This window comes from Rhincodon typus, chromosome 36, assembly GCF_021869965.1.
Source record: "Rhincodon typus isolate 14 chromosome 36, sRhiTyp1.1, whole genome shotgun sequence".
In the NCBI taxonomy this organism is placed as follows: domain Eukaryota; kingdom Metazoa; phylum Chordata; class Chondrichthyes; order Orectolobiformes; family Rhincodontidae; genus Rhincodon; species Rhincodon typus.
The window spans coordinates 3,173,692-3,197,814 of NC_063367.1; the positions used below are offsets into that span (position 1 = coordinate 3,173,692).

The 24,123-nt window shown below is 39.6% G+C and overlaps 1 protein-coding gene across 7 annotated transcripts in view; it reads right to left on the minus strand.

Annotated features, from left to right (window-relative positions):
• Window positions 1-13,629: 13,629 nt before the first annotated feature.
• Window positions 13,630-24,123, minus strand: part of slc12a1 (solute carrier family 12 member 1) — a 124,411-nt gene continuing 113,917 nt past the window's right edge. For 6 of the 7 annotated variants that reach the window (XM_048617150.1, XM_048617147.1, XM_048617151.1 and 3 more), the window contains 5 exons: window positions 23,037-23,148; window positions 17,805-17,891; window positions 16,379-16,514; window positions 16,213-16,280; window positions 13,630-14,637 (listed from right to left, as the gene is read on the minus strand). In XM_048617150.1, the coding sequence (XP_048473107.1) occupies window positions 14,502-14,637; window positions 16,213-16,280; window positions 16,379-16,514; window positions 17,805-17,891; window positions 23,037-23,148 (539 nt within the window). In that variant the 3' untranslated portion in view covers window positions 13,630-14,501. Of the gene's footprint in view, window positions 14,638-16,212; window positions 16,281-16,378; window positions 16,515-17,804; window positions 17,892-23,036; window positions 23,149-24,123 lie in introns of those variants that run through there. The other variant, XR_007265647.1, reaches the window with a different exon arrangement.

Here is a 24,123-nt window from a genome sequence, read left to right on the forward strand (position 1 = left end):
ATTAGGCAAGAACTTGCAAAAGTTGATTAGGGTGGATGTTCACAGATAAACGGACAGCTGGAAAATGGGAAGCCTTCAAATATAAGATAACGAGAGTCCAGAGACATATGTTCATATTAGGGTGAAGGGCAAGGCTGGTAGGTATAGGAAATGCTGGATGACTAGAGAAATTGAGGTTTTGGGCAAGGTATAGACAGCAGGGATCAAGTGAATCCCTAGAAAAGGATAAAGGCAGTAGGAGTGTACTTAAGAAGGAAATCAGGAGGGTAAAAAGTGGACAAGAGATAGCTTTGACAAAGAGGGTTAAAGAGAATCCAAAGGGATTCTATAAATACATTAAGGACAAAAGGGTAACTAGGGAGAGAGAAGGGCCCCTTAAAGATCAGCAAGAAGAACTACAGGAGATGGAGGAGATACTAAGTGAGTATTTTGCATCAGTGTTTGCTGTGGAGAAGGATACAGAAATGAGAGAACATGGGGAAATAAATAGCGACATCTTGAAAAATGTCCATATTACAGGGGAGGAGCTGCTGGACGCTTTAAAATGCATAAAGGTGGATAAATCCCCGGGACCCGATCAGGCGTACCCTAGAACTCTGTGGGAAGCTAGGGAAGAGATTGCTGTGTCCCTTGCTGGGATATTTGTATCATCAATAGCCACAGGAGAGGTGCCAGAATATTGGAGGTTGGCTAATGTAGTGCCATTATTTAAGAAATGTGGTAAGGAAAAGGCAGGCAACTACAGACCAGTGAGCCTGACATCGGTGGTGGGCAAGTTGTTGGAGGGAATCCTGAGGGACAGGATTTACATGTATCTGGAAAGGCAAGGACTGATTAGGGACAGTCAACATAGCTTTGTGCGTGGGAAGTCGTGTCTCACTAACTTGATTGAGTTTTTTGAAGAAGTAACAAAGACGATTGATGAAGGCAGAGCCGTGGATGTGATCTATATGGACTTCAATAAGGCATTCGACAAGCTTCCTGGTAGTCTGGTTAGCGAGGTTAGATCACATGGAATACAGGGAGAACTAGCCATTTGGATAGAGAACAGGCTCAGTGGTAGAAGACAGAGGGTGGTGGTGGAGGGTTGCTTTTCAGACTGGAGGCCTGTGACCAGCGGTGCTGGGTCCGCTGCTTTTCATCATTTATGTAAATGATTTGGATGTGAGCATTGGATGTATGGTTAGTAAGTTTGCAGATGACACCAAATTGGAGGTGTAGTGGACAGCGAAGAATGTTACCTCAGAGTACAAGGGAATCTTAATCAGATGGGCCAATGGTCCAAGAAGTGTCAGATGGAGTTTAATTTAGATAAAAGTGAGGTGCTGAATTTTGGAAAGGCAAATCAGGGCAGGACTCATACACTTAATGGTAAGGTCCTAGGGAATATTGCTGAACAAAGAGACCTTGGATTGCAGGTTCTTAGTTCCTTGAAAGTAGAGTCACAGGGAGGTAAATAGTAAAGAATGCATTTGGCATGCTTGCCTTTATTGGTCAGTACGTTAAGTGTAGGAGTTGGGAGGTCATGTTGCAGCTATACAGAACATAGTTCCAAAAGTTGAACCTATCTTGCAATTCTAGTCTCCTTCCTATTAGAAGGGTGTTGTGAAAATTGAAAGGGTTCAGAAAAGATTTACAAGGATGTTGCCAGGGTTGGAGGTTTTGAGCTATAGGGTGAGGCTGAATAGACTGGGGCTATTTTCCCTGGAGCATCGGAGGCTGAGGGGTGACCTTATAGAGGTTTATAAAATCATGAGGGGCATGGGTAGGATAAATAGGTAAGGTCTTTTCTTGACAGTAGGGGAGTCAAAAATTGGAGGGCGTAGGTTTAAAGTGAGAAAGGAAAGATATAAAAGGGACCTAAGGGGCAACTTCTTCACGCAGACATTGGTGCGATTATGGAATGCGCTGCCAGAGGAAGTGGTGGAGGCTGGTACAATTATAGCATTTAAAAGGCATGTGGATGGATACATGAATAGGAACGGTTTACAGAGATATCAGCAAAATGCTGGCAAATGGGACTATGTTTATTTAGGATATTTGGTCAGCATGGATGAGTTGGATCGAAGGGTCTTGTTTCCGTGATGTACAAGTCTATGATTCTATGACACAAAACTTGGACAAATTGTAAATTGTGGGGAGAACAATGTGGAACTCCAAAAGAATGTTGACAAGTTGATGAAGTGGCTGGATAGGTGACATACGAGGTTCAATGCAGAGAAGGGGGTGAAGTGATGCACTTTTGTCAGAAGAACATTGAAAGATAATATATAATAGGTAGTACAATTCTAAAAGGGGTGCAGGAGCAGGTAGGACTAGGTTCCTGCACAGATCATTGAAAGTAGCAGGACTTATGGAGAGAGCAGTTAATAAAGTATACACAGTTATTGGACACTTAGAACAATTCTTATGTTAGGCAGCTTTTGACAAAACTTATTAGAATTATTGTTGTAGGGGACTCTCCTGGCAGGGGCATGGACAGGCGATTCTGTAGCAGTGAGCATAATTTTAGGATGGTTTGTTGCTTTCCTGGTGCTAGGATTAAGGACGTTTCTAAACATTTCAAGCATATTACTAAAGGTAAGATTGAGAAGCCAGAAATTATTGTACACATTGGTAGGAATGACACTTTCAGGGAAAAGATTAAAGCAGTACAGAATGAATTTAAGAGGTTAGGTAGAAAATTAAAAAATAAAACCTTAGAAGTAGTAATTTCTGTTTTGCTCCTAATGCCAAACTCAAACGAGGGAAGGAATACAAAGTTGAAGGAGATAAATTAATACCTGAAGAGCTGGTGTACTGTTCACCGTTTCAGATTTTGGGACAGTTGGAATTTCTTTTGTAATAGAAAAGACCTGTTCAAAAAGGATATTCAAAACCTAAACTGGAAAGGGACCAATAACTTAGCAGGGAAATTTGCTCATTCTATTAAGGGAGACTTTATACAGATAGAGAAGAGGAGTGGAGGAATTCTAAGTAGCAGTGTAAACAGGATTGATGGGGAAGGTTCTGAATGTGAGGAGAGCATGTCAATTAGAAAAGAAGGTCAAGAGAGAGTCAGAATATGTAGTAACTCTGAAAAACTAAATTGCATTTATTTTAATGCAAAGGGTCTTACAGGTAAAACTGATGAACTCAGGGCATGTTTAAGAATATGGGATTGGAACATCACAGCTATTACAGAAAAGTGGCTGAGAGATGGACAAGACTGGCAGCTCAGTGTTCCAGATTTTAGATACTATGGGAAGGATAGAAAAGGAGGGAAGGAAAGGGGAGGGCGGTTTTGATTAAGGATACATTGATGCTGTAACTAGGGAAGGCATTTCTGAAAAATCGACCAGTGAAAATATATGGGTAGAAATTACAAATATGAAAGGAAAGATCAATTTCATGGGATTGTACTATAAGACCCCCAACAGTAAGAGGGAAATTGAGGAATAAATATGTAGGGAGATCTCAGATATATGTAAGCATAATAAGGTTGTAATAATGGGGGAATTTTAATTTTGGAAACATTGACTGGGAGTACCGTAGTGTTAAAGGTTTGGATGGTGAAGAATTTGTCAAAACGTGCTCTAGCAAATTTTCTTTATCAATATGTAGATGGTCCTACGAGAGAAGGAGCAAACCTAGACCTTCTTTTGGGCAATAAGGCAGGGCAGGTTCCTGAAGTAAAAGTGGGGGAAACATGTTGGGTCTTGCAATCATAATTCTATTAGTTTCAAAATGGTTATGGAAAAGGATAAGCCTTCCATAAAAGTTAAAGTTTTTAATTGGGGTAAGGCAAATTTTAATGGTATGAGACAAAAACTTTCAAAAGTTGATTGGAGTAGACTGTTCATAGGTAAAAGGATGTCTGACAATTGGGAGGCGTTCAAGAGTGTGATGACGAGAGTTCAGAGGCATTTTGTTCCTGTTAGAATGAAGAGTAAGGCCGGTAAGATTAAGGAACAATGGATGAATAAAGATATTGAGGTTCTAGTCAAGAATAAATATAGACAACTTGGTTCAATTGAATCTCTTAATCAATATAAAAAGTGTAGGGCATTCTTAAGAGAGAAATCAGGAAGGCAAAGAGGATATAGGAGATAACATTGAAAGATAAGGTTAGGAGATAATCTAAAGAAATCCTACAAAGACATTAAGAGCAAGAGGGTAACTAGAGAGGGGGTATGGCCTCTTAAACATCAAGGAGGTCATCTTTGTGTTGTACCGCAGGAGATGAGAAAGATACTAAATGAATATTTTGCATCCATTTTTACGGTGGTGAAAGAAATGGAGTCTAGAGAATACATAGAAATAAATTTTGATGTTTTAAAACAGTTTACATTACTGAAAAGGAGGTTCAGGAGGTCTTAGAGAATATAAAGGTGGATAAATCTCCGGGACTTGATCTAATGTATCCTAGAATGTTGTGTGAAATATGGGAAGAAATTACAAGACGCGTTGCAGAAATATTTGTATCATCTATAAATATGGGTGAGGTGCCTGATGCCTTGAGGGTGGCTAATGTTGTCCCTTTGTTTAAGAAAAGTTGTGAAGGGCACTGGGGAACAATAGACTTGTGAGCCAGACTTCGCTTGTGGGTAAATTGTTGGAGGTAATTATAAAAGGTTGGATTTATGGACATTTAGAGAGGCAAAAATTGTTCAGGGATAGTTAGTACGATTTTGTATGATGAAAATTGTGTCTCACAAACTTGATTGAGGTTTTTGAGGAAGTTACCGAAAGGTTTGATGATGGCAGAACAATGGACATTGTTTATTTCAATTTTAGTAAAGCCTTTGAGAAGATTCTGCATGGGAGACTAATTAGTAAAGTTAGGTCATATGGGATTCAGTGTGAGCTTGCCAATTGGATACATAATTGACATAATCGCAGGAAACAGAGTGATGGTGGGGTGGGGTTTGCTTTTCAACTGGAGGCCTGTGACCAGCAGTATTCCACAGGGATTGGTTCTGGGTCCTCTTTTGTTTGTCATTTATGTAAATGATTTGAATGAGAATACAGAAGGCATGGTTAGTAAGATTGTGGACAACACCAAAATTGGTGGGATCGTAGACAGTGAAGAAGGTCTTCTAAGATTACAGAGGGGTCTTGATCAAATGGGTCAATGGACTGAAAAATGGCAGATACAGTTCAATCTGGATAAATGCAAGGTATTGCACTGTGGTAAAACAAACAAGGGTAGGGCTTATACAATTAATGGTAGGGCCTTGAGTAATGTTGTAGAACAGAGGGACCTAGGGGTGCAGATACATAATTCTTTAAAGTTTGCGTCACAGATAGACAGGATGGTTAAAATGGCGTTTGGTACACTTGCCTTCACTGCTCAGTCCTTTGAGTACAGGAGTTAGGATGTTACGTTGAGGTTGTACAGGACATTGGTGAGGCCTCTTCTGGAAAACTGTGTCCAGCTCTGGTCGTCCAGTTATAGGAAAGATATTATCAAGCTGGAGAGGATTCAGAAGAGATTTACCAGGATGTTGCCAGTTTGAGTTATAAAGAAAGGCTGGATAGGCTGGGACTTTTTTCATTGGAGCATAGGAGGTTGAGATGGCTTGATAGAAGTTTACAAAATAAAGAGAAGTATAGATAGAGTTGATGGTAGTTGTCTTTTCTCTAATATGGGGAATTTGAAGACTAGGGGGCACATTTTTAAGATGAGAGGAGAGAGATTTAAAACAAGATGTAAGACGCAATTTTTTTTTTATATACACAGAGGGTTGTTCACATGTGGAATGAACGTCCTGGATAAGTGGTGGATGAGGGTACAATTACAACATTTAAAAGACATTTGGATGGATACACAAATAGGAAAAGTTTGGAGGGATATGGGCCAGGAGCAGGCAGGTGGGCCTAATTTAGTTTGGCATGGACTGGTTGGACCGAAGGGTCTGTTTCCATGCTGCATGACTCTGACTGTTCTTGTCTCTATTAATAAGGGTATGGAGTGTAAGGGCAAAGAGGTGATTTTGAACTTGTGCGAGATGTTTGTCAGACCTCAGCTGAAGTCTTTTATTTAGTTGTTGGAGCCACGTCATAGGAAAAGCGTGAGTGCATTGGAGAGAGTGCAGAAGTGATTCACAAAAATGATTCCAGGGATGAAGATCTTCAGTGATGTGGATAGATTGAAGAGGTTGGGATGGTTCTGCTTAGAGAAGAAACAAAGTGATATACAAATGAAGCAAGGGTGACGTGAGAAAGAACATTTTCACCTAGCGAGTAGTTAGGTAATGGAATATGCTGCCTGGAAATGAGGTGGAGACAGGGTCAATTGAGACATTCAATAGGGCATTGGATGGATATTTGTATAAAAATAGTATGTGAGGATATGGGGAGAAAGCAGGAGATTGATGTTAGGTATTGATGCTTGTTTGAAGAGTTGGTGCAGGCACAACTGGCCAAACAGCCTCCCTCTGGACCATTGAACTTTTGTGATTCTGAGGTTACCTTTTAGTATCAAATAACCTGTTTATGCCTTTGCATATATAATGTGGAATTCTCCACTGCGTGAACTTGACTTCCTTCTGATGTGCCTACTAATATTTTTAATTATGAAGATCATCAGCAGTCACTCCCTAATAATAGTCCACCTAGGAAGTTCCAGGTCACTGCCTGCAGGGTCCTTGGTAAGCCCAATCTGAGAACCATCTCCCATCTCACATTTGGCAGATGTTTCTGGCAGGTGGAAGTGGTCCTTGGCCTTGAGATCATTGGCATTCGTTCCTCCGGTTCCTTTCCCATACTTCCACTTGCCGATGGGTGTTCTTGAAGAATTTAATCCCTTGTACAGGAGTTTCTCCTGAGTCAGTTTCTTTTGAACAAGGGTCTCCAATGCATTGGTATCTATTTTGCATTTCTTGAGGGCAGCCTTCAGGACATCTTTGAAACACTTCCTGTGTCCTCCTCTTGTCTGAGTGCCTTCCTTGATTTGGGTGAAGATGATTTGCTTTGGCAGTTGGAACTTGGGCATTATAAGCACGTGGCCAGCCCAGTGGAGTTGGTTTTGGACGATCATGGCCTTGATGACGGTATTAGTAGCTGCTTCCAGGTCGCTGAGGTTAATATGCTTGACCTTCCAGATGAAGCAGAGAATCTGTCTCAAACAATGTTGATGGTTCTTCTCAAGGGTTTTGAGGTGGCATCCACGTTTTGGAGCCATATAGAAGAGTTGGAAGGGTGACTGCATTATACACAAGAATCTCGGAATCAGCATGGAAATCAGAGTCATTGAAAACTCTTGTTCTTAGATGTCTGAAGGTAATGCTTGCAGATTGGATGCAGTGTTGAATCTTCACATCAATGTTAGTTTTAGATAAGACATAGCTTACCTGGTATCATAGAATCCCTACAGAACATCCCACCAAGACTGACTCCATCTCTCCTATCCCTGTAACCCTGCATTTCCCATGGCTAACCCACCTAGCCTGCACATCCCTGGATTCTTTGGGCAATTTATCACAGCCAATCCCCCTAGCCTGCACATTTTTGGACTGGAAGAGGAAACCGGAGCACCTGGAGGAAACCCACACAGACGCTTGCCTGAGGGTGGAATCAAACCTGGATCCCCGGCACTATGAGGCAGTAGTGCTAATCACTGAGCTACCATGTTTCATATTTTGGAGGATTTCTCCATTGATCTTAATGGAGGGATGGATCAGTACTTGCCCTGGGATAGGTTGATAAAGGAATCAAGTCTTCTGGAGGTTGTGGCTGGGACAGATCCATCGGTGTGCTTCCAAAAAGGCATTAAAGCAAAGCTTGAAGATTCTCTTCCAAGAGAATAGAGATGACATTGTCATCTATATCCTGAAGTTCCACTTGGGAAGTCAATGTTTTCTTCTTGGATTTTAACTGTTTGAGGTTGAAGAGTTTTCCACCCATCCTGTAGACACTGCCCATACTACGGGGAAATATGATGTTGACAAGAAGAAGAATGGTGGCCATGAAGATGGAGAAAAGGGTGTGGGGGCAATGACACATCCCTGCTTGACTCCCGTCTTGACTACAAAGGATTCTACAATAACACTATTGGTGAGGACCGTCAATAACATCTTGTTATGGAGGAGGCAGAATATATCAATAAATTTCTCTAGACAGCCAGCTTTTGACCAGGTCATCCATAGCACTTGCCAACTGATTCAATCAAAAGCCGTGGTCAGATTGATGAAGGCTATAGAGTAGTTGACATTGTTGTGGCAATTCTCTTGTAGCTGCCAAGCAGTAAAAATCATGTCCATACTTCCATGGTTTGGTTGAAAGCCACACTGTGTTTCTAGAAAGATTTCCTTAGAATCTGGGAAACAGCACTTGGCAAGGATCTGGCGACAATCTTTATGGTGATGGAGAGTAGGGAGATTCCTCAGTAACCCCCACAGTCCACTTTGTCTCCTTTCCTGAAGATGGTGGCGATAGCAGCATCCCTAAAGTCAGCTGGAATTTTTTTGTCCCAGATTTTCAGGTACAATTGATGTGGAAGACAGGTAGGCTCTGCACCTCCAAGTTTGCAAAAAAGCTTTTTCTCCCCCCAAGATGGCAGGGGAGTAGGTGGACTGAGCCTGGACCTTCTTTCTCCTTTTCTCTGTAGTGCTTTTTTTCTATAGTTTCTTTTCAGCCTGGAAAGTGGCGGATGGAGGTGGTGGCCTCCAGTGGCAGTGACAGCAATATGAGGAGGAGTCGTCGGACACAGCTCCACCCCAGCCTGGGGTCTCCCTGCGAGCGAGGAACAGGTACAGGCCTGACACCCTGGCCCTGACTTGAAGGCTAGGCTGAGGATCCAGGTCCGTGGCTAGGCCTGGGCATCTGAAGGAGAGGTAAGTTGTTCCTGTCTCTCTAAAATTTTAATTTCTTTACCTACTGCTCCTGGTACACGAGTAAACCTTACCCACATGGGTAAATTCTTTAAAAAGCTTGATACTTTATTAACCAACCCCTGACCAGGCTGTACATTCCTTTGCAACTCTAACTTCTGCTGAGATCTCCTTTATCCTTACTTTAATAAACCCCACTGACTTATCCAGTTTTACTACATGTCTTCCTAGTGCTTTTCTTAAAACCACCAACACTGAGGCTCATGTGTCCTACTTTATTACTGTGAAAACACCTGAGCTTTACTTCTTCCCCCTCATGGGTTTTTTTTTAAATCCTGTGGTAAATTATCTTTACCATCTTCAATAAGTTCTCCTTTTTCCTTACACCTGAAGATTTCTCTTTACCTCAATTTCTATCCCTCACAGATTAAAATTGACGTCGGAAGCCAAACTTTGATTTATGAACCAACCTATAATCATTGGCCATTTTTGCTGTTAATCTTGCAGTCTTAACTCTCTACTCTTCTACACGAGTTCTCACTACTTCAAGAATTCTTCCAAAATAACAATCTCTCTAAGAATGGCATATGTCTGATGTATTTTCAATGCTCTTATCCACCCATCAAGATACTTTGTTTGATCCTTTCAAACTCAATGTACGTTTGACCAGGGTCCTTCCCTAGATTCCTAGAACATTGTATGCTTCTGGCACTAGCTCATATGCACTAAAGACAGCTTTTTTATTCTCATCATATTCTTCAGATACCTCCTGTGATAATGATGCAAATATCTAGCTCTACCCATCAATTTTGTTTGTATCAAGAACACCTATGTGGTCACCGACCATTTCATTTGTTTAGCTACTTTCTCAAAATAAAAAAGCATCTACGTTCTTCTCAAACTTTGGTAACATTTGAACATATTGAAACAGATCCCCACCAGGTTTTTGTCTACGATGGTTTTGCTCTTCATTGCTGCCCTCATCACTATTCCTACCTTTGCCATTTTAAGTTGGCTTGCCTCTTTCATTGCCAACTTCTGAAGTTCAAAAACTCTCTTTATCTGCCTCCTCTCTTTCTCCTGTTCTTCTACTAGAGTATTCCTTTCTTTTACCATTGCCATCACATCTAATTTATGCTACTTCATTTGCAATTGAATTTTAGCAATTTTCAATAATTTGATTGCATTCCTGGCAATTGCAAGTGCTGATCTATTGCTGCAATTATTCCCCCTGTCCTCAGATATAGGCAACTTCAAATTCAGCTTGCTTACCAATTCCAAAGTGCTTTTGCCTTGCTCACTTTCTTTAAAACACTGAGTGACTTCTATAGGAAGGATGTTAATAACGGTAAACTAGGAAAAATTTCCACAGTAACAATTCCATCCACTAAGTCACTTTGTAAATTAATTTGGTATAAAAGTGGGCAGGCTCAGAAATCAGAGACCCTCCTATTAATACTTCCTGTTTCATTAAACTGTCTGGAACACAAATCACATCATCATTCACCATCGGTTACTGATTTGCCCCAGTCCCTCTCAACATATTAACCTGTTCACTTGTGTTGTTGGATTAAAGGGACACATCTCCCTTAGGGATAAAGCTGCTATAGGCTCACTTTGGCAATATTCAAGGATGAATTCCTAGAGTCACATTCCCCATTCTAGTTGGTCCTGACTTACGTGCATGGCAACCATTGCCTTTATCAATAATGCCTTTTCTGAAGACTCCCATTCCTATTACTCCCACTGGTTTACTGTTCCTGTATTTTGTGGCAGTGATAACATACTGATTTTCTGACATTTTTCTCCCCTAACATATCATTTTTGTTGACTGGGCTAGCTTCCCTTAAACCATATAACCCAAGCTCTTTTCTTTTCCCCACAATCATTTCATGCTTTCTGATTTAGTTCTCTCTTTGAAATTCTCTTCTCTCCATTGCCAACCTCTCTCTCTGGTTACAAGTTCAAACTTTTCAACTTCTGTTTCAAATTCACATTTTCCTCATTTTTTAAAAAAATGCTGCTTCATCTACAACTGAATTCAAGCCATCTCAAGCATTGTTCTGCCTGGGTTAGGCTCTTCCTCCAATCCAAAATGCTGTGCTATTTACCTCAATTCTCTCTCTCAGCCGTTGCTTTCATTTCTAACTCTAAATTTTCTACTAATGCTATAAACCTAGCCTTGGTTAATTCTTGCCAATCATTTCTGGATAATTTTTTCCCTTCTAGGAATGTCACAGCAACAGACTTGAATTTCAATATTCATATTGAAATTCATGATGAAAGTCTTAATCAGCCTTAGCCTCAGCAGGTCCTAGCACTCATTTTTGCAGATTTCAAATCTTGTAATTATTTTACAAATTATTTTACAATCCAAGACAAGACTGCCCAAATTCATGCAACAGTCTGGCTAAGGACCATCAACGTTCAAAATGAACAAAAGGACAGATCGAAGGGACTTACTGAGAGAATAAAATGGTCAAATTCCCACAGTTTTGAACAACAATAACCTTTATATGATACAGCATTAGAACAGTCATACAATCTAACACCCAGAAATATTGTGATAAATATGGGTAATAGACATGATCAAACACATACAGCACACATCAAAAAGTAAATACCTACAGGTCCCACAATTCTGTCAGCAATTCCCTACCAGACACCAGCAACATGGTGAATCTTCAAATCTCATTAAACTTCACAAAGAATGAGTGTTTTTCCACTTTTGCAGGTCTGGTTCTGAAACTCTCTCTCGAGCCACCCCACCATGGGTTGCCCTAGTGATTGCTCCCTTCTGGTTCGATCACCTCTCCTTCCATGGATCTAAGCTTCCCTTAACTCCAAAGCTCTTCACTGGCAACTAGCTTCTGTAAATTAAAACAGCCACTGGGTTTTCTGTGAACTCTAATCTTGCTCAGTTGCATTAAGTAAATACCGCTTGTGAACTTTTTCAATCTTCTGGACTATACTGGCACATTTCTTCAGATCCAAACTTCCAGGACTTCCCTGAGCCTCAAACAGAACTATTCAACTGCTTTAAGACTTCCTGGAGCCCTTGCTATGCAAAAAAGTGTCATTTAGGTGTTGTTCCAACATGCAGTCCACATCCTTCTGTCTCTCATACTTGCTTACTTTCCCCAGCTGCCTGTGAGCTTTCAACTGTTCCTCAGTGACTCCAAACTGTCATAAGTGACCAAATGAAAACTTTACAATAACTGTTAGGCAGAATTAAATGTAGCCATCTAGCAACTATTGAGACTTAGTGTGCTGTTGAATGTTACATTGCATATGTTGGGAAGCAATTTGATGGGATACAGCAGAAAATGAACTTCAGTACAACCGCACTCAAGAGTCAGGTTGTTGGCTTGCTCACCGAGTTGGCTGGTTATTGTACAGACGTTTCGTCACCATGCTAGGTAACATCATCAGTGTGGCCTCCAACGAAGTGATGTTGTTTTACTCTGCTTGGTATTTATATGATCCGGTTCTATTCTGCATGGATTTATATATGGGGTATAATTCCACATGTTTTCAACCCATATTGCAATTAATAAACATGTGGAATTAGACCCCATATACAAACCCATGCAGAACAGAACCGGAAATGGCTCACCATAACGGACCAGACAGAATAAATTCCAAGCGAAGTAGAACAACATCGTTTCATCGGAGGCCTCACTGATGATGTTACCTAGCATGGTCCGTATGATAACCAGCCAGGTCAGTAAGCAAGACAACAACCTCACCCGCAACCCCAGCTACAAATCTTCACAAGAATCTTAAACTCAAGAATCAACCTTGACTTTGGTTTTTAAGTACTGTAGTGGGACTTGAACCTTATGATTCAGTACATTATAAACAGTTGGAATTTGAGGATAACACCTATAATTCAACCTATATCTATGTTCAACCCCTGAAGTGACACTTAAAGTCAAGCCACAGCTTTCAGACTCAAATGAGCAATATCGTGGCAAACACAGATAACTAGGTTGTTAACTTTGCCAGATATCACCTGGATAAAATTTGTAAAATGTATCCCAAAAATTAATTTTCATAGCCGTGCTTTGACAATCATGAAACTGATTTATTTAGTGACCATATTACAAGGATGCCTAACCTGAAGAAGTTACCCTCCTCCCTCCGGACAAACCTCAAGGGATCTCTCTCCCACTGCAACTCTATCCGCCTCCCACTCTCTCCCTATTTATTTCAAAACCCCCTTCCCCTCCCCCTTTTCTGATGAAGGGTCTAGGCCCGAAATGTCAGCCTCTCTGCTCCTACGATGCTGCTTGGCCTGCTGTGTTCATCCAGCCCTGCACCTTGTTGTCTCGTATTACAAGCCTTTTGATTAGCCAAACATTCTGGAGGCCGAAATGATGAGTTTTAAGAAAATTCACTCTTGGAACATGGTGTAGCTGGACGGCCAGCATTCATTGTTGCCTTTGCCTAAATGCCCTCGAGAAGATGATGGGCAGTTGCCTTTTTGAACACTGCAGTCCATATGCTGTAAGTAAACCAATAATGCTGTTAGGGAGGGACCCAGGAAGGAACAGCGATATATTTCCAAGTCAAGATGGTGGGTGGTTTGGAAGTTTGTAGGTGGTGCCGTATCTGCTGCCCTTGTCCTTCAGATGGTAGTAGTGATCGGTTTGGAGATGCTAAAGATCTTTCCTGAATTTTTGCAATGCATTGGTATTTGAATTCAGGGTCAGTTAATGAATTTTTGTTTAGAAAATTAGTGAAATGGTAAAAAAAAAGTACCATTCATCTTCTAAAAACTCCACTATCTGGAAGAAAGTAGAGGACAACAAAGTTAATTTTAGTACCTTTTATTTCAATTCTCATCAGATACAAGGTCATCATTAATGTTTTGCAGATTATATTATTTCTTTTACAAGTAAGTGTCAAACACATTCTGAATATAAGCAATATGTATATTTGCATCATATTGCAAGAAATCCTGCCCAAACTACAACTGATTTCTCATGATAAAGTGAGTGTCTTTCCTCTCTGAAATTTCACTCCATTCCCTTTTCATTCTGTTCTACTTTCATTGCACATCTTTCTTGCTTCATTTCACAGTATATATTGTTCACAAAGCTGTAATCTCATCCGGTTTTGCACATTTCCCTTGAACTCTGTTCAATTTTCATGTACCTGAATGAGCTTGTCAGACTGCAGAAACAGTCTTATCAACATGTGGTTTTAGTGTAAATGTTAATTAAGCTGAAGAATACAGTACACATAATTAAGTCAATATGTCTAATAAAATCCTGATTTAAGCAGAGTTAGTGCGAGTTATCAAATAATGACAATTGATTGAAAACTCTTTGAAGATCTTACTGCTGAAAAATTTGGATTTCCAAAATACTATGAGTATGTTAACTATCTTACATTGTAGACAAGTAAGGAGGATTTTATTCCACCTTTGTAAAGTTAGTGATCAGAGAATAGTGTCCTAAAATGTAGGGGTCAACCAATCAAGCTATTACACGACACGGTGACCAAATATAAAAATTTTAGAAGACTAACTAGTGACATTATTTGTGAAATGCAGCAGGAAATCAGAAACTAGAATAGATTTTGTTTGGTACTTCAGTGTGTCATCCTTATTAAGCAACTAAGTGGTAAATAAGTGTTGTCTTGACTGTGTCATTTGCTGCAGCCTCAACATACAATTTTCTGTTAGGAGTAGAAGGTCAGAACATTCTTCTGATTTCCTCTGATCATTATGACAGGAGGCAGGTTTCTTGAAAGAATCTCTAACCAAGCCATGTACAAGTAACTTGATACAGCTTCTTTCCTGGCAATGGGCAAACTCCTAATATGAAAGAAAATGAAAATAAGTTTTAAAAATTCTAATCCATTTCTGGCTACACAAGTTACTGTACAGGGCAAGTGACGGCCTAGAGGTACTAATGCTGGGCTGCTAATCCAGAGACCCAGTTAATGCTTTGGCGACCTGGGTTCAAATCCTGGCACAGCAGATAGTCACATTTGAATTCGATAAAAAAGAAAATCTGGAATTGAGAGTCTAAATAATGCCCATGAATCAACCAATTGTCAGGAAAAGCCCATCTGGTTCTCTAACATCCTTTAGAGAAGAAAAATACCATCCTTATTTGGTCTGGCCTACATGGGACTCCAGACCCACAGCAATGTTTGATCCTTAACTGTGCTCTGGGCAATAAAGAAATGTCTTCATCCCACGAATGAATAAAAAAAAAATCCAGGAGTTCAGAATAGTCCAATTTACAGCACTTCCCCAATGTATTCCTACTTTCTTCTCTAAAAATGGGTCAGCATATACTTTTGATACTGTAATATTACATTAGCATTTTACATAAAGATGTCTTGCTGCAACTGCACCAGGAGGATTGTATAGTTTTGGTTTGGAAAGGCAAGGACTGAATAGGGATAGTCAGCATGGCTTTGTATGTGGGAGATTGTGTCTCACATTGCTGTTAAACTAGAAAGGGTACAGAAAAAGTTTACAAGGACGTTGCTGGGACTGGACAGTTTGTGTTAGAAGGAGACACTGGGACTTCTTTCCCTGGAGTGTCGGAGGCTGAGGGGTGACCTTATAGAGGTTTATAAAATCATGAGGGGTATCAATAAGGTGAATAGCCAAGGTCTTTGTCCCCAGGGGTAAGCAAGTCCAAAACTAGAAGGCACAGGTTTAAAGTAAGAGGGGAAAGATTTAAAAGGCATCTGAGAGGCAACTTTTTCCGTACAGAGGGTGGTATGTGTATAGAATGAGCTGCCAGAGGAAGTGGTGGAGACTGGTAAAATTACAACATTTAAAAGGCTTTTGGACAAGTACATGAATAGGAGAGGTTTACAGGGATATGGACCAAATGCAGGCAAATGGGACTAGTTCAATTTGATGTACCTAGTCGGCATGGACGAGTTGGACCTAAGGGTCAGTTTCCGTGCTGTATGTCTCTATGAGTCTGTTTGTCAAAACAGTGAGTGCAACGGAGGTTCACCAGACTGTTTCCAGGCAAGGCTGGATTGCTTATGAGAGAATTTATGAGGCTGGGCCTGTATTCTTTAGAATTGAGAATAAGCAATGATCTTATTCAAACTCAAAACTTGTACACGCCTCAACAATGTACGTCCAGCAAGAATGTTTCCCTTGCCTGTGCACTTTCTTAGAATTAAAGGGGTAGGCCATTTAAGACGGAAATGAGGAGGAATTTCTCCATGAAGAATCTTTGAATTCTCCATCCCAGAGGGGTGTGGGACAGGTCACTGAGTATGTTCAAACTACATATCAATAGATTTCTAAATACTAAATGAAAACAACATATGCAAGGGTAGTGTATGAGTGCAAGGGTATTGTTCTTATCGTGTTCAGTACCTGATGTGTGTAATACCAATAGAATTTACTTACACAACAATGATGTTGGCAGATCGGGAGTTCTCCTGCAGAAGTTCATTGAGTTTGACCTGTCGGTATGTCTTTAAAACAAAGTCACTGTAACTAAATGTTCATTATAATTCATAAATATTTCAGTCACATCATTTCCATTTTTTAAAAAAGTCTCTTTTTTGCCCACCTTGTCTTTAAACCTCTCCAGCTCCGCATCGGTAATTTTCCATGGATGCTCTTTCAGCAGTATTTCTGCAGTTGCAGGATCCTTGGAACCCTCGTGCAGTTGGTATGGTTCAATCAATTCTTCAAATCTTTTCCAGCTGCAATTAATGATTACAATTAGCCAGAAATTATTTCATAATGTTGACAGAGTTCCATATTTGTTCAGTAAAGTGTTACAATTATATAAATAACAATTTGAATATATCCAATGGTTATTCAATTTGCTAAGTGCTGTGCTTTCAGCTTTTAGGAGGCTATCATTTCACACTGTAGTTAACAATCTGCAGCTTTTTTTCAGCATAAACAATTCTCTTAAACTCAAACTTAAAATATTGTGCATGCATGTTCTTGAACAAGGTGTTTATTCTTATTTTAGCCACAACACCCCGGAACAAGTAATTTAAAATGTCAAATTCTACACGTTAGACCGAGTTTCCTTTCCACCTGCATACTTACTATTCCTCAACAAAGTGCAGCATCCTCTTCCAGCATGCAATGATTGACTTGCCTTTTGCTTTATATCTTTAACAGAGTGAAATCCATGCTGAGATGGATGTAAAGAAAAGTCAAAACTCAAAGACTGGGAATATATTTTCCTCAGAACACTTCCCTCATTTCCCTTCCCCAAATCTACTTAAGTAGGAGGAGCAAGATAAGGTTATTTGGCTTCCCCAGCCAGCTCTACCAATCAGTAAGATCGGGACTGATGTAATTGTGGCTTTAGCTCTATTTTCCCACCTGCTGTGTCGTAACTCTAGACTCCCTTTGGATCAAAAATCATATCTAACTCTTCAGAGATAGCAAGAACTGCAGATGCTGGAGTCAGAGATACAGAAGGGTCCCGACCCAAAACATCAACCTTCCTGCTTCTCTGTGCTGCCTGGCCTGCTGTGTTCCTCCAACTCCACACTGTGTTATATCTTCCGCTTGCCTTGAATGCTTCAATAACCCTGCCTTGACAGCTCTCTGGGGATGGAATTCTAAAGACTGACTTTGAGAAAAAATTCCTCCTCAGCTCTGTCTTAAGTGGGAAACCTGTTTTTAAAACTATACACTCTAGTTTTAACTTCCCCATGAGGAGAAATATCCTCAGCATCCAGCTTGTCCTGATTCTCAGAATCTTGTTTGTTTTAATGAGATTAAGTCTCTTTCTGCAACATCATTCACAGCAAAGAGAGTTTCCTACAATCCACCAGAAACAAGCTACTAGCTCCTATAAGTTTAAGTCCACGTCTGAGGGATTTGACAAGGACCCACTTACCAATATCATCCAAGACTGACAAACATCAATACTAATAATCCATGCTGCGTCAGGTTGTCTGCAATGCTCAGGAATCTCAACTTTGTAGTTATAGACTACTGAAGAAACCAATTCAGTCTCTGCCTACCTTTCTTTGCTTGGTTTCATATTAATGTCTCCAATGACTTTGATGTCAGCACACTGAATCCGGAATTTGCCTAGGAGTGCTGCCATTCTGTAGAGAAGCAAGAACATGCAATATTTATCACTTTTAAACATGGTTTTAATTTCTATACCAGATATATGGTGGCAGAATTGGGCAGGTTAATATAACTATGCTGATGATGTTTATCCTCCATTTAAGAAGCGATTCTAACTAAGTGCTTACCGGTGAACTACTGTTCAACATCATTCCTATGGTGTGGGGCTCAAAAATTGCCATGCACTCCATTATATATCATTTTTCATATAGAATACTTTTCTGTAAAGATATAAAATTAATGTTTCTTATGGTCCTATCCACTTGAACTGCTGCTTTTAATATCCCGAACTACCAAGTCATTCAGCTTTTTCGTTTCACCTAATCTACCCAACTATTGTTTTTCTTTTTCAACTTCATCAATTGAGATCAGAACACCAGAGGGAGCACTTTCTGCAGTAACCAGGTCTGGAAAATGCAGCATAGGAAGACAAACGTGCAAATAGACTACGGTCCTCACTATAATATTCATTGAGGTTTTGTTGGAGTTGAAAGTCTCGGCTTTTATTCCATACTTACATTTCTTCTGAGCACATCTTCCCACTGAGCTTACAATTTCCTAAAACGTTACATTCAACCGATCTGCTAACTATATACAGCAAACTTTGTTTTAACTGGCACCTTATGAACCAATATTCTTGATGAATCAGCAAAAATCATATACCTCAAATACCAGAAGTTTGCTGTATTATCATGATCTCTGTGATGTCAGAGTAGTCAGCTGAAGACATGAGTGAGAAGACGCTCTGCTGGTAAGTTTTATTTTAGGCAAAGGCATTATTGTTTAAGTGATTTATGCTGTAAATAAAGTATAACAGTGTTGTGAATACCCCCTGCATCCCGTTTCTATTACTTACTGAATGTTTTTATATTGACTATGTGGATCTCTTGATCAAGCAGAATATTTGATCAATTGGCACACTCCTAGTCCCATAGGTGCTAGTTCATAATAAAGTTTGCTTACTTGGTCAACAAGTAAATAACAAACAGTTGCAAGTTCCACAGCATAACTCTGATATGTCCTCCATTCTTATTTCACTATAGTTATTCATTGAAGGTAAATATTAGGGAAGTGATTTATAATACTGAATTTATAGAATACTGAAATGATTTATTTTTCAACTCCTGACACTGCTGTAATGATATCATCACCAGCTCTGCTCATGCACAAATAAGGCTTTCAATTGATGTCAGTATAAGACTGTATTTTTTAAAAATAAAGTATGCACCTTAAATTATTGATATGTAACTCCATCTCTCAGCTTGTAGCTGCTTCCACAAACTTATTTCCTTGTTATTAATTTTGAGGACCAACAGGAGCTGGAATGTCTCTAATTTTAGTACCATCTACAAACTCGACATCAATAGCTCCAATCCCTTATTCAAATTTTTGTGTACACAACAGTGAACACAAGTGGTCCTAGAATAGGAGGCAATGCTACTCCTCTGAGAAACATTTCTTCACTTCTATTTCCTCTTTTCTCCCACCCAACCAGTTTTTAAAATCAGATATTCTGTCATCTCACTAGCCACATGCTTTCACTCTCAAAATGTATTTTTCAAGGGCATACAAAGGCCTCTCAATACTTATTCACACATTTGTCAGAATCCTTGCATTTATCCCATTATAGACACCTCCTCTGAACATTCCCCATTGCCATCAATCCCTCACTTACCTATTTGACAATGGAAAATAGATTCCAGGTAGTGAAAAAGACAATTTTTAAAAAACCAATTTATAAAAGACGGGGAGATGATTGTTGCTGGGAAACTTATAGGAAATCACATACACATTATACTATCTGAAGAGAGCACTTACACAATTTACCAATATTCTGCTTATCTACATAATCCTCTTCTTTGCAACATATCACTGCACATATTTTACAATCAAAATATTTGTGGATATCTCCCCAAGGTAGCTTAGTTATGAACTAATTGTGAAAACTTGCAAATATAACAAAAGAATAACTAATAATCATTAACATGCAAGTTTGATTTTACAAATTAAAACAGGATTCATAGCAGAGTAAACCATATGAATTTTGCTGCATTTACAAAGGGTGGAGGGGAGAGAAATATAGGCTTCTGAAAGCAAGATTATATAGTAGTTTAAAGGGCAGTTATTTGGGTAAGAATACCCAGTCAGACAGGAGGAGATGTCAGGGTATACAAACATACAAAATTTGCAGTAAATATAGTTAAAGGAGGGAAAAAAATTAAAAAGTCAAAATTAAGTATTCAGAACAAAATAAACGAATTAATAGCACAAAAAGAAGTTAATGTGTATGATTTTACAGCCACAGAGACATGATTACAAGATTAAATCTCAGTACAAAAGATTTAGGGGCATATGAATTTTCACAAGGACAGGCTGGAAGGAAAGGGTGGTGGGATAGCATCATTGATACCAGATGGATAAGGTCTGATAGCAAGAAACTATCTTGGATCAGGACATGTCAAATCCAGAAAAGTAGAGGTAAGAAATAAAAAAGGGAAGAAAACACTGGCAGGTAGTTCAAAGGCTTCCTAACAATAGCTATACAGTGGGCAGAGAATAAATCAGAAGATAATGAGGCCATGTAAAAAGGCAATATTAATCATGGGCGACTTTAACCTTCGCATAGATTGGGATAGTCAAACTGGCAGAGGTAGCCACGAGGACAAATTCATAGTGTATTCGGGACAGTTTCCTAGAACAATATGTCCTGCAGTTATCCTTACATCAACTTTAATCATTCAATTTCAAACTCATTTGTTTCTCAAGCCCCTCCTTTTTCAAAATGTCTTTTTCTGCCCATTAAATTGATAATGTTAAAATTCACTCCCACTATTCACGTTTTTCCTTGGTAGTTCAAATCCACAATAAAACAGCTCGACGTCAGCTTCTGTTCTCTGTAGTGTTGCCCAACGTCTAAACTCCTCGTCTGTGTTGAGCACTGAGGAAAAACTAGTGGCTAATGATAATGTCACTGGACTAGTAAACCAGAGGCCCAAGCAAGCACTGTGAGACCTTGAGTTGCAATCCCCCAAGTAAACTTAACTTCAATCAAATCTGCAATTAAAAGCTAGCCCAATTATGATCTTGTAACAACCAATGATTGTTGAAAAAACCCATTTGGTTCATTCATCCCCTCTAAGAAAATCTGCTTTTCTTACCTGGTCTGACATACATGTGACTCTAGACTCTCAGCAATTTAGTTGACTTTGACTGCCTTGGCCTACAGAGCCAAAGAAAACTACGGGCATAGGAACAAATGCAAGCTTTCCTAGCAATGCCCACATCCCATACAAGCATATAAAAATGTTGTGGCCTTCCATCTGCATGCTCATGCACTGCCTCCCTGTTTAAATCACTTCTATTGACCCAATCACATTGCTGTGGGTCCAGAGCCCAGATGGTTAAAAAAGTCACTAACAATATCTGCTGTCTCTACAATACCGGTGTCATCCTCCTTCCCTAATCAAGCACCATCCTTCCCCCTGGATTGTTCTGCTCAGACCACCTGTGGAAGCAACCTCAAATGATACAACACCAGAAGCTGCTGAAACTGAATTCAAGTCTTCAAATCTTTCAATCCAGAATTGTAATTTGCAAGCAGACTAGGCCTGCAAGAATAGCAGAAATTTTTATCTTTATACATAACTGAACTTATTTTAAATCTGTGTATCTCTATCTTAGCTAATACATTTTTCACATTTGACTTAAATACATTGAGGAAGAAAGACAAAAGTTTAGGAATGAAATTCTAGAACTAAGGACAGTTGAACATATGGCAGCCATTAATCGAGCGATTAATATTATGGATGCAGAAGATGGCAGAATCAAAGGAGCACAGAAATCTCACAGCATTAGAGATGGAGTGAGACCACAGAAATATTTAAAAATGGAGATGTTACCAAATCAGGAGTCATTAAGAGGTGAATGATAATAAGTTAAGATGCGCATGCGCGATTCAAAGAACTTTTAAGTTTATGTTTTACAATATTAGGAAGTCAGCCGAGAGCGCACTGGTATAATTCAAAACTAAGGATAACAATGCCATGGAAGGAGGTTTAAGAAGTTGGACAGAGGACATGGGCAGTGTCAGGTAATGTTACAGAGGTGAAAGCAGGTGGTGACAGAGCATTCATCTGTATGGAAGCTCAGTCTGGGCTCAAATACAACATCAAGATTGTCAGCGATGAGGGAGAGGTTAGAGCCAGTGGGAAAGAGTTTAGGGGTGAAAGACAATAGTTTCGGTCTTCCTCATATTCAGTTGGAAATTTCTGCTTATTTAGTACAGGATAATTAGAGAAGCAGAGGCAAATTAGAGACACTGTAGCATCGAGGGAGGGGACATGAAGTTATTAGAGAAGCTGTGATTGTTCTCAGGGCATAGAAGGGCAAGGAGAGCTTTGTCAGAAATATTCCAATTATAGATTTTATTTTTTCAAAATAAAAAGAACTTCCAACTGGCAGGAGGGCCAGTAACCATCTGGCACCAATTTAAGGTAAAAGATGGAGGTTAACTCAACAAGTTATAATCTAGAATACAGAGCCTGAAGAAGGTGATAGAAATAGTTTCAATAGTCACTTTCAAACGGAATTGGAATTGTTTTTCCATTTCAAGGAAATATAAAAAGGAGAATGTGTAAAGACTACAGCGGGATCAATTGAGCAGCTCTGTCAAAGAGATGGAACAGGCACGATGGGTGAGTGACTTCCCTGTGCTCTCTGATACACTACTTCCAATTGGCTCAAAAGGGAAATGCTACAGAATCCCTTTAGTACCCAAAGCTCACACTCAAATACATCTATATAAATATACCGGTGTATTTCTGGATGTGCACATTACCATGAAACACTTTGATGCACTTGTTGTCAGGAAGTTCAGTCGTTTTAGTAGATGAATTTCTGCCTCCCTCTTTCCAAAATACTCGTTTGTTTTTCAATACTTTCAAACATTTCAGCTAAAAACTTTGTCAATATTTTTACTAATATTCATGAACATTCACCACAAAGAAAACCTACTTTGCCAAATTTGATGAAAATCAGTGAAAGTGCTAACATCCAATCAACCATGTTAATAAAATCCAAATGATTTAAAATGTGCAAGAATCTTATTTAACAAAACTTACGCTCGTTTCTCCTCATTAATACTGTCCAACTTCCCTCCAATAAAGATGCGCAATTTACAGCCACACCATTTTTTGCGAATAGTTAACAGATAGGGAATGAGAATAGTTAAACCTAAATTAAGTAATGATATCAGGATTAATGCTCGTTTAAATGATAAATTGAAACTGAATGCAAAATTATAAATTTAATACAAGTTTTATTTTCATAAATAAATACTGAAATCTTCTAGGATTTCTATAAATAATTCAATTACACTTGAGGCCAAACATGAATTGCCAATAGCTACAAAAGGTTATCGAAGAAATCTTGATTTTTACATACTTAAAATATTCCAAACTATTTGTGATCATCCCAGACTACTGGAAACCTCAGTGTGAAAATACCACTTTTTGAGGCAAAAGTAATACTATTGCTGAATTGAGGGGACCTCATCACCCATTAACACCCTCACACCAACCTCTATCCCAGTTAAGTTTTTGAGACAAGATGGCCTGTGGGAACACCTTTAGAACCCCACTGTGAATTACAGCTCAAGTGCTTAATCCCGCTGCCACTAACCCAGCAGCAGGGAGGGGGCTTTCCATGCAATAAGCAAACCTTAGGCTGTCCAGTTATGGGCTCCCAGGGGAGATCACTCAGACAAAAGCACTCAGTGCTTGATCAAGGGACCCTAGTGTTTTAGGAGCAGGGGATCACTGAAAGCCACTCCCTCAACCTTGACCTCACTCCTGCCATTACCCATCCATGCTTTGGTCCCTCCTTGATTCAAAGCCTCAGGCAGAATGTGGTTCTGACAGCAGCCACCACTGCAGACAACAGATGTCGGGGACAACCTGCTGCTGGTTTGTCAAATGCATGAATGAAACTTAATTTGGCAGCTCCTTAAAAGAAGGCATGAGGTCCACAAGCCCTGCAGGCAGCAACCAAAATCCCTCTGCTTCCAGTAAATACAGCCTATGGGTTCAAGTCCAATTGCAGACACTTGAGCACATAATCTGAGGTATTTGCATTGCACTGTCAAAGCTGCTGTCTTTTGGAGGAGACATTGTTACATAGCCTCAAATTCTTAATGGACATGAAAAGATT